Below are 12,235 nucleotides of genomic sequence, written 5' to 3' on the forward strand. Positions count from 1 at the left end.
TTTTTATGTTTTTTATACGTCAGTGCGCATTAAAATCCCTTACCAACAAGTCAACTGCAAGCAGTTGAAAACTCAAGAGTTTTCTATTAATTTTCCACCTTTCCTAAAAGCTATCGAATCCCCTCCTCTTCAAGTTGCTCCAGTAGATAAAATGCATCTTTTTTTATGCCCGTGCCCGGCGTCAGTCACGTTTTATCGAGTTATTAATTAAATTCCGTCGGTCAGCACTTTTTTGTTAATTTCATTATGCCGCTTCCAAGCTTTTTTGGAACTATTAACTTCAGTTTTACAGCGTTCCCACGGTGGTTATATTCAATTTAACTTGGAAATTAATAGTAATTAATGTTAATTGAAGGCGATAGTTATAATTAGAGATGGGCCGATATAGATTTTGCCGGATACGAATATTCGGCCGAATCAATTTTTAATAAGCAGATGATAAGTACTACAATTTTTTATAAAAAAGGAAAAAATGGAAGCGTAAATTTTACCATTTTATCCTGTAATATAAAAATTCGGCCCAAGGTTCGGTTGAGATATACTGAACCGAATATTCGGCCGAATTATTCGGTTCATTTGACCATTTAAGAAGGCAAACATGATTAAAAATATTTGCGGAATATTCAACACTTTAACCGAACAACTTGACCGAGAAAAAAATGGAAGACTTGCCGAATATCGAATATTGCCCATCTCTTGTTATACATAATTATAAACTGCACGCACCAGAAATCTACTTTTTCCGTTTTTTACAACTTTTTCACAGTTAACGCTGAATCTAGTTTTTAATTTACTATCATTAATATTTAATGATGATCATCAACAAATTTGTAGGTATGTTGAAATATTTAAGAAACCGGAAAACTCACTTTAATGTTTAATTAACTTTATATTTGAATAGATAACGCTTATCGTTAAGAAATCTAAGGTCAATGAACTGTAGATAAACAATAACGGACTAATGACTTTTCTTTAAAAATCAATTAAAAACATGTAAATTTATAAAAAAAAATTAACTATGAAATGCATTTTTTATAAGTTACTTAACGAGTTTATGATTTTAAATTGCATTAGATCATTTAAGATAATATATAGTTCTGGTTAATATAATAAATACCTTAAACCTAGATTTTTTATTTAGATACAGACTTAGTACAGCCGCCATTAGATATACATATCAGAGCGGGCAAGGTGTTCACAAATATCTAAACACAGCCTCACCACGTCAAAGTGCACGTTCAGATATTTTTTTTAGACATTTTAGGTATTTTTCTATAACAGACAACGAATTAGTCAAGGAATTTAATTTCAGTACCATTTCGTACCTTGTCACAGTGACAATAGTCTGCGGTCCCTACCGACTTTCGAATTGATTGTCACTGTGACAAGGTACGATATTGTACTGAAATTATATTCTTTGACTGTACCTATGAGATGATAAAACAATGAAATAGAACTAAAACTCTATTTGAAACGCAAAGCGACTTGCATACAATGCAATGAAAGCAGATAAAAGTTTCTGGGTCAAACTATGAACAGAGATATGCTGTCGACCATAGCTGGAGATAAAACGATATAAATATACTGGTAACGCCATATATTCCTTACGGGGTTTACTCACATAAGTAGTTTTATACAATGACATCAGTGTACAAATTTGAGTACCTATTATGTTTATCGTATAATATTAAAATGATTACCAAATCTTCATTCAAGATAATAAAGTTACATTTAAGTATATCTCCGGTCAAACAAGTTTGTCAGTAGCAAAAGGCGCGAAATTAAAATTTTCTATGGAACGGTTACCCTTCGCGCCTACATTTTTTGAATTTGCTGCTTTTTTCAACTGACGAAAATGGTTTGACAGACTATAGAAACGCATCACTAGAATCATAGAGAAAAAAATACATTGAGTGCTCACGCCATACATCAGTTTTAGTACCAAAAAGACTATTAGCATCTAGCATCGAGTAGCGGAACTATTAGTACTGCTACTTGACAATAGATGTAGCAGTACTGATAGTTCCGCTACTCGATGCTAGATGTAGACACTGAAATTAATAGTCTGAACTGATGTATGTAGTGAGCACTCTTGTCTTACTTATTTCTCTATGCTAGAATGAACGGTTGAACAATGACAATACTATCAACAGTTTCAAATTTAGAACAAAGCCGGTGAAATTCCATCGAAGTCCGAATTGGATATCGGCGTGGGAAGCGCAAACAAGCAATGTAATTCGCACTATCTACAATCTAAAATTCCAATCAACCTGCAAACACGACCTTATTCGTTAGTCAACAGAGATCGAATTTCATTGTTTCGGTACAGTCAGATATGAGGTTGCGAGCGTTATTTTCTGAAATTGCCGTTTGATGAAATAAGATACTGGCCGGTGATAATTGTTCCTAGTAGCTAATTTGAATTTGGAACCAGTATTCTTATAGGACGCGCAAGCTAGTCAAACTCTTGATCTAACCAGCTTGTCTTGACCTCGAGATCCGTAGGAACTATTATTTAAAGTGAATAATTTTTATACTGGTTCCCTCTACCGGTTAACTTGCCAAGCTGTTGTAATAACAAGATAGCACAGTTCGTTTATGCTATGCTTGTCAAAAATATATTTACGCTTTTGTATCCTACTGCATTGTAATACGGCGAAAAGTGTTTACAAATTTTTGGCATTGTGGTGTACTAGTTTCGTTTATTGTTTTTAGGAAGTCTGTAAATATTTAGTACGAAATTTTGTTTACAGTTCCTTGAAATTAATTCTCTTGTTTGATGCCTTCCGGTCCAGTAAATCAGAATTATTTCTATTCGGTTTTTTAACTCATGTAAATTTAAGAATTTACAACTGACGTATGTATCGATTACATTGCAAACTTTCGTCTAAAGTAGACATTTTTTTTTCTTTTTCATTATGTATGTTTGTCTGTCTGTTACAGCGGACCCGTTGCCAGGCAAGCACGTGCCGCTGGAGAGCTATGAGAGCGAACTTGAGCGCGAGCACGCGCTGCCCACATCCGTGCCCAACGCGGACATACTCAAGACTAACAGCAACCCCACTTATCACAAGCCGAGGTAAGTGTAAATTACGGTAAACGTACCCTAAACTACTTATTAATTAAGTAGCAATAGCTTTATGTCCGTGCCGAACGCACAAGTTATACCTACTCAAGACAACAGCAACCCCACTTATCACAAGTATAAATTATCACATAAGTGTAAATTACGGTAAACGTACCCTAGAAACAATAAGTGTAAGGCCTGAGTGGACGCTCGAGTTGGGCGTGCAGCGGGGCGGGGCGTGCGGCGTGCATGTTAAACAAATGCAAACGTATAGGAGCGGCCTTAGTGCACGCGGCTCAAATCACTTGGGAGCCCGACGCCACGCTGCACGCCCCGCCGAACGCTCCGCTTCGAGCGTCCACTCAGGCCTTAGTGTTATACTTGCCATGTAATATAAATTTCAAAAGGCATAATTATACATAACAAGCATAATAACCAAAAGCCATTTAATAAAGGCATATTGACTTTATAAACCAGGTCAATCAATAACCATTAAATACTTGTGCAATAAGCAACGATACAAAACCGCCATTTAATATTAATTGTAATACTAATAAATTATTTGTTGTACCTCTTTGTCTTGATGACAATTCTGACAAATTGCGGTTAGAAACGTTTTGATTAATTAATTGCGATAATATTTAGTTTGTTGGTGAGATATTGATATTGATGGTGAGTTTGAAATTGTAATTGTTATTTATGTTAATCCGGTATTATATTTAGAAGCTTTTGTTTAACTTGACATGATCGTTATAAGCTAACTTTTTTTTTTCAAATCTTGCAAACCATTTTTCAACCGCTTCCTGAAATCCGATGAAGCCTAAAATTTGTATATGTCGCAGTGAAATGATCAAAACAGAGATTTGAAGAAATCTCTAAGGGATATGATCAAATCACGCAGGATGTTAAAATGGCGAATCCATATCATCATTTCCCTAGAAAAATCCAGTCATTTGACCAAATCACTGACTCTGTTTAGTGAAAAGACAAAATCGACCAATAAACGCGAAACGCTTTTTCATTTCACTAGATTTGTTTAGGAATTTGACAAAATCCCTAACCACGACAGTAAGTTGACGAAACGAACTTAAAAAGTCAACTAGTTTTATCATTTCGCTAAACAGGTTTAGTGAAATGATAAAGTGTCAACTGGAAGATGGTATATGGTGATTTGATTAAATCTCTGAACGGTTTAGGGAAATGACGAAAGCAAGTACAAAATACAACAATTTACTTTACAACCACCTATTCTTGTAATTGATTAAAATAACTGGTTTAATAAACAACTTTGATACCTACAGTACTATTGACATTTTATTTTACCATTTCACTTAATCTAGTCAGAGATTTGATCAAATCGCTTAACTGTAGAGTAAACTGTTGTATTCTGTACTTGCTTTCGTCATTTCACTAAACCGTTCAGAGATTTAATCAAATTACCATATACCATCTTCCACATTATTAAATTGTACAACGGGACTTAATCCCCCCGCGACTTAACGCCGTCCTCAAAACGTCGGAGGTAAATCTTAAAAACTTAGATACGCGATTAAGTCCCGTTGTACAATTAATAATGTGTAAAAATCGTGAAAGTTTAAATCAGTGTTACCATATTCCAGTTGAGACTTTATCATTTCACTAAACCTGTTTAGCGAAATGATAAAACTAGTTGACTTTTTAAGTTCGTTTCGTCAACTTACTGTCGTGGTTAGGGACTTTGTCAAATTCCTAAACAAATCTAGTGAAATGAAAAAGCGTTTCGCGTTTATTGGCCGATTTTGTCTTTTCACTAAACAGAGTCAGTGATTTGGTCAAATGACTGGATTTTTCTAGGGAAATGATGATATGGATTCGCCATTTTAACATCCTGCGTGATTTGATCATATCCCTTAGAGATTTGTTCAAATCTCTGTTTTGATCATTTCCCTGCGACATATACATATGTAACTAAGATATTAACAATGCAATATCATGGTACCATCGAGATGGAGGTGGCCTAGCGGTAAGAGGGTGCGACTTTCAATCCGGAAGTCGCGGGTTCAAACCCCGGCTCGTACCAATGAGTTTTTCGAAATTTATGTACGAAATATCATTTGATATTTACCAGTCGCTTTTAGGTGAAGGAAAACATCGTGAGGAAACCGGACTTATCCTAATAAGGCCTTGTTTACCCTCTTGGTTGGAAGGTCAGATGGCAGTCGCTTTCGTAAAATCTAGTGCCCACGCCAATCCTGGGATTCGTTGCCAAGCGGATCCCAGGCTGCCATGAGCCGTGGCAAAAGCCGGGACAACGCGAGGAAGATGATGATGATAAATATAGGTACATAATATTTGATGTTTCAATGTCCATAATGTCTATATTTAACATTTATCACCTTGAAGCTTGAAGCCAGAAAAGGCGCAATATTACGATATTCAAAAACAGGTTGTAAAAAGTATACCCAGTAAATCCTGACGTAGGCGTTTATATCTAAACGTATTCTTATTAAATTATTACCTAGCTAATAAAAAACGACCGAAATGTCTTTGAGATTTCTCAAAAGTGAAGTATTTTTTATTTCGATAGATTACAAACAGAGACACTTAAACAACAAAGACTTGCTACCATATAAATACCACTGTTAATATACCGAGCGTGTATGAGGAATGTTATGAAAGTAACGGAAGCGAAAGAGGTATGTCAGGATCGTAGCAAATGGAAATCCGTGGTCTCTGCCTACCCCTCCGGGAAATAGGCGTGATTATATGTATGTATGTATGTTAATATACCTACAGTGTCGCGTTCAGTACGTATTTTAGGCAGGCCAATGGTAGAGGACTATAAGAGCAACCTATTTGACCCCTATGTATGCCTAAAGTCAGCGAAACTTAAAATTGGCGGAAATATTATACTGTAAATATTCTATCTTAAGAATAGGGTATTTGACTGTATTTAAAATAAATGATTTTACACCATGCAAGAAATATAGCACCAGAAGATTAATAGAGAAACGTAAACGTTATTTTTAGACACAATTTCTATTTTAAAACCCATATAAAACTATAAGAGTAGGTGATTTGATCGTGACGTCACATGCGTGTTTCATATAAATTCCATAGTAGCAAAATCGTTTTGACAGGTCGAAAAAAGAAACTGATTTGACTAGTAGTCAAATACCCTATACTAGCAACCTTCCATAGCGTAGAAAAACAAAGAATTCAAGCAAGCTTAGTTAGTACCTATAACGGTGGGGTAGTGATCCAGAGCTGTTAGATAAAATCTGGTGAATTTTCCCCAAAAAAATGATGAGTGTCAATTAGTGATTGACTGTCTTTTTTTTTACTTGTCTTTATAACATCGAAATCCCGCATAGATAATCAGCTTGTGATATCGAGATTCTAAGATAACCGTCTGGTTTCACACAACATCAATTTAGTGTAGATCTGCGCTTGATCATTAACCACCCACGGGTGCGTGTTTTGTTAAATCGGTTAATAAAATGGTTAAGAAATTATAATAAGCATTAATGTAACTATAGCACCAAGTAGCATAACCCGATTAATAAGATAACGTATTAAATATAAAACGAGATCCCGCGTAATAGAAGTTAGAACCCCTAAAGTGTCATTCTATGGAACTTGCTAACTATGTGAACAAACCGCCATATTGAAATTGTCTCTGAATGATGAATTTACTTGTGACTTTTGTTTAGATAGTTAGCAAGTTCCATAGAATGACACTTTTAGTATAAATTTCATTCGACAGCTTGACGTGACGTAGGTACCTAAGCGTTTGCGTTAAGTCTTTTTGGATGTGATTTTGAGTTTTCAAAACGTCCCGCTTGGCGCGCTGTTCAAAATCCCATACAACATGAGACTTAACGCTAATGTGTGTGTAAGTAACGCCACGCTATCGAATGAAATTTACACTAGGGGTTGAGGGTTTACCGCGAAACACGATCGACGTGTTGCCTCTCTGTCGCACTTGTAAATTCGTACGCAAGTGTGACAGGGAGGCAACACTTCGAATGTGGGTCACGGTAGGCCCTCAGGTCCCTGAACACTTTAGTACTTAAGATGCGTTTTTGACGTCGTTATCCGTCATCCCGATACATTTTTTCTTTTCGTTTGGCTTTCGTCGGTGTTCGATTGCTCTTGGCAGTCTTGACTAAGCCCCCTGAGATTTATAAAAAGGTTTATCTACTTATGCATGACCTATTTTCTGCGATTTCTTCAACGCGCTTGCCCTACTTACGAGTAATCGTATAATGATAATAATTTTATGCGAATTTTACGAGTCCATAACATAAATCGCTCGGAAAACTTTTTACGTACCCCATAAACGGTATTTAACTTTAACGGGACGATTAACGTTTTAAGTTAATGAGCTAATTTCGAGATTAACAAAGTGAGGGTCCATTAAATTATAAGTTGTTTTTGTTGCAGGACTTCATAAAATAGCAATAACAGTTAAAGCTACTTTGATAATAGACTTTGTAATTTTATTTTGTCGCTTTTCGGCGAGGGAAAACATCGTAAGGAAACCGGACTAATCCCAATAAGGCCTAGTTTACCCTCTGGGTTGGAAGGTCAGATGGCAGTTGCTTTCGTAAAAAGTAGTGCCTACGTCAGTTCTTCGGATTAGTTATCAAGGGGACCCCAGGCGGGAGCCTGGGGTCCCCTTGACAATGGGAATCAGCCCCAATGGGAATTCACGGGTCATGGGAATGAGCCGTGGCAAAATGCCGGGACAACGCGAGGAAAAAGACTTAAGTACTTGTCCTGTACGCATCGAGTTAAACCAAGATGAAATCCGTTAAGTAACCATGACAATACATTTCTATATCAATCATTCTGACTCAGTGTGCGTGAATCTGGAAACACCCTGAACGGGAAACTCGTAAGGGAGTGATGTTATACAGGGTGGCCCAAAAATACGTTGTTATCTCTGCACCACTGCTAAAATTCCCGGATTCATAAGTTCAAAAGAGTGGCCATCCGACTCGCCTGATCTAAATCCAATGGATTATAGTTAGTGGTCAATCTTAGAGACAAGGGCCTGCGCTACTAAACACAAAAGTGTAATCGCTCTAAAAGCAACACTTACCAAAGAATGGGTAAAAATATCCTTGGAGGAGCTGCGGCATTTAGATGAAAATTTTAACAAACGTTTGCGTTTGTGTATCAAAGTGAAAGGAGGCTATTTTGAAGACAATTAATTTTTATTGCATAAAAAGAGTAGTTTTAATTTTTAACTTATTTTGTACTAGTTACGTAAGTACTTAAGAAAATAATTAGAAAAAACGTTGTCAACGTATTTTTGGGCCATCCCGTATAAAATTGATTGCTCGAACCCTGTTCCCTTTCTTCCCTCTTACACTTTTTACTCAAATGAACGCAAGTTGGCGCTTTTCAACCTCAAATTCAATAACAATCGGGACAATAGATTGGACACAATAGGAACTTTCGGCGTTCTGTCTATTCTAGAACGACCTAAGTCTCTTTAAAATTCAATACGCATAAAGCCCTTTTGGAAGTCGTTGGAAACTTTACCCTACCGCCTGTTCTTTTCTTTCAAATTTGCTTAAAAGGAAATAGACTTAACAATTGCAACTGCATAATATATTGTATAGAAAAGTTGTGGTTTTGAAGAAACTTGTAGCAAATGACCGTCAGCGACTTTTTAATGCGTATTTTATTAGTAACTTTAGCGACCCGCCCCGGCTTCGCACGGGTTAACAAATTATACATAAACCTTCCTCTAGTATCACTCTATCTATAAAAAAAACCCATCAAAATCCGTTGCGTAGTTTTAAAGATCTAAGCATACATAGGGACAGACAGACAGCGGGAAGCGACTTTGTTTTATATGTACTATGTAGTAATTTGACAATGCGATTCGACAAAGTGAGATTAAAGTCTGTGTTTTTATGATATAGGAGGCAAAGGCAAACGAGCGGACGAATCGCCTGATGGTAAGCAATAACCGTCGCCCATGGACACCTGCAACCCCTGGGGTTGCAAGTTGTCGGCCTCTAAAATGGGAGTACGATCTTTTCTTGAAGGTTTGCGGGTCGTATCGGCCGAAAATCGCGGTATTTCATTTCATACCTAGTTTAGTTATGCAAGGCTCGAAGTTTCTGGAGAAACGTACAGTTGAGGACTGCTAACAGTGCCAACCATCTAAGTGATGAAGATGGAAATGATGTCGCGTATGTATATAGAGAAATAACAGAAAGAAGCGGCAGGCATTAAACAAGATCGTTTCGGTTTTTGGGACTTTATCACATAATAGCTTCGTACTGATTGTCAGTCTTCATTACCTAACACTCTCTGCTAATATGTACTTATTTATAGAATTTATCTTGTAATCGATTAGGCCTCGATTTAGCGACATTCAATTACGTCGAATATTCCAAACTTTTCCAACCTGATTGATCGTTTTAATTGAAGAGAAAACATTTCAACACCGTATTTTAGACATTAACCGCCATGTTTTTTAAGAGAATTTACGGCATTTTGATAATAGGAAACTTATGGTGTCGGGTTTCAAAGCTAATTGGGATTAAACAAAACGTGTTTTTGTTTACCTTATATGACTGATTGCTTTGTTATCGAATACCGGAGGTATTTGAGTTACGTATGAATACGTTTCTCAAATACCGGGGCCTATCATGCCGAGATGGGGCCATTTCGTGACACTTAATTTTTTACTATGTTATTTTTGTGTAATTATGTGTATTGTCTGTGTGTTTACGAGTAAACTATTCTATTCTATTTATAAAAGACAAAAGACAGAATTTAATTTCAGCCAATTAAAACTTTTAATGACCAATCACGACTTTTTTTGATAGCAGTAGGTAAATTGTATATTGGATGATATTCAAAGCTGCGATCGGGGTATATTTAAGGAGAAGAGATATCTTTCAGTGATATATGTTAGATAAGTGCTAGCCGTATGGACCGTTTTTCGAAATCCAAAATGTACCGAGTTTCGTTTATACATATACTAGCGACCCGCCCCGGTTTCGCACGGGTAAACCTTAACAAATTACACACATAACCTTCCTCAAGAATCAATCTATTGATAGGTGAAAACCGCTCGAAAATCCGTTCAGTCGTTTATCGCGAACATACATACAGACAGACAGACAGACGCGGTGGGGGACTTTGTTTTATAAGTTATAAGATGCATAGATATAGTCAGTCGCTGAAAGTGCTTACTTGAAGTTAGCTTACTTTTTAGTGTTCCGTACCCAAAGGGTAAACGAGACCCTATTACTAAGACTCCTCTGTCCGTCTGTCTGTCTGTCACCACGCTGTATCTCATAAACCAGACAGTTGAAATTTTTACAGATGATGTATTTCTGCAGTTGCCGCTATAACAACAAATACTAAAAAGTACAGAACCCTCGGTGGGCGAGTCCGACTCGCACTAGGCCGGTTTTCACGTATCCAATTCTTGATCTCTTCAGTCAGTCGGGCTTAGTAAACATAACCTCAAAAGATTAAACTGTCAGCGTAACCACGGGAACCCGGAAAGTATTCACTCGGCGCTGGCAATTAACATAATCCCGGTAAGAACAATTTCACGGAACTTTGTAGCTTCAAGTACAGGAGTCACGTGAATTATAACAAGTACTTAGTTTGAGTTATAGCTGTATAATGTAACTTTGAAGTACTGAAGTAATATACCCGCTATAGACTGGCAGAGTTGCGTTCTCTCGCGTGACTTTAACGAAAGCTAAACCGCCTTATCATAATAATAAATTCGCTGCTATATAAAAATATATGGAGACCAAATAATTAATACAATCGGGCGTTACTTGCGGAAATCCCATCACGACATACTATGTAGTACCTATAAAAGAAAGTCCCTTCCCGCTGTCTGTCCCTATGTATGCTTAGATCTTTAAAACTAAGCAACGGATTTTGATGCGGTTTGATTCAATTCGATAGAGTGATTCAAGAGGAAGATTTATGTATAATTTGTTAACCCGTGTAAAGCCGTGGCGGTCGTATTATTCTATTCTATTCTATTCGAATTCATCAATAATCGATCTTCGAGGTCGTATCATAACCATAACAAATTTTTAAATCTACATCGGGCTCCTGAACGATAAAATCAAGCAAATAATGCCACTAATAAAAACTTGTAAATATATATTTTGCTAAAGTTATTATCAACTAAGCTTCCTTCCCAAATATAACTCTTAAAATCTACATTTTCCTTCCTAAAACAATTTATCACAGCCCCAAAATGAGCTCCCCTGTTATGAAACAGAAAAACAATTTAAAACTACCCTCCGCCATTTCCATATAATTCGGCAAAACAAAAACAATAAAATGACGTCATTTTTCAATCACTGACACGTGAGCTTACTTGGAATTGAAACTCTGAATCTGCTGTCATAACAAAAAACTCGCTAAGCCCGTGAAATTTGTATTTTTAGGGCTGATTTAGACGGCGCGCGAACTCGTACGCGATTTTAGTTACATTGCGGACTGTTGGTTACGTCCAATTCAACCGACCGATCAAAACCCGCAATGTAATGAAACTCGCATGCGAGTTCTCGCATCGACTAAATGTCCTTACAATAGGATCATGTTGGGAGAGGATTGTGGTCGTAAATGTATAATTACAGCGGACATTTAACACCTGATACGGTTATAACGAGCTGTTTTCAGAACCGCGTCCCTTAACATGTACAGATAATTTGTTATGCTTAAAAAATAAGATAGGGTCATTCCGCTAGTTTCCGTCCAATTTCTAGTTTTCGTCCACTTGACAGATTCGCAAATAATATATTTGATTTTTCATTTTCTACTTGCGAAATATAATTTTTATGTAGATAGATATATTGTTTTGACATTAAGGATTGCAATAGGTACGTATAAATTTTTGCAGCAATGTAGGTTTATATTCAAATTTCCTCAAGTGGACGAAAACTAGAGCTGGACGAAAACTAACGCACCTACGTATGAATTATTGGAAACGCTACATGAAACAGTAAAATTGTCTTACTCAATATAGTCAATATGTATGCGCGAATTTCGCGCAGTTATATATTTTTACCAACTTATTATTGACAGATTTTTTTACAACCTTACGTGTCACTTGTTCATGGGAAAATATTTCCTTTTGATCAAATAATAGACGCCCCTTATCCTTATTAGAATGTGTCGCAA

At 36.6% G+C, this 12,235-nt stretch overlaps 1 protein-coding gene across 1 annotated transcript in view; it reads left to right on the forward strand.

Annotated features, from left to right (window-relative positions):
• Nucleotides 1-12,235, forward strand: part of LOC134658289 (uncharacterized) — a 45,451-nt gene that overhangs the window by 20,115 nt on the left and 13,101 nt on the right. Inside the window, exon 2 of the mRNA XM_063513898.1 lies at nt 2,944-3,079. Coding sequence (XP_063369968.1) covers nt 2,944-3,079 — 136 coding nt within the window. The remainder of the gene's footprint in view (nt 1-2,943; nt 3,080-12,235) is intronic.

The sequence above is a fragment of the Cydia amplana genome, chromosome 22, assembly GCF_948474715.1.
Source record: "Cydia amplana chromosome 22, ilCydAmpl1.1, whole genome shotgun sequence".
Taxonomy (NCBI): Eukaryota; Metazoa; Arthropoda; class Insecta; order Lepidoptera; family Tortricidae; genus Cydia; species Cydia amplana.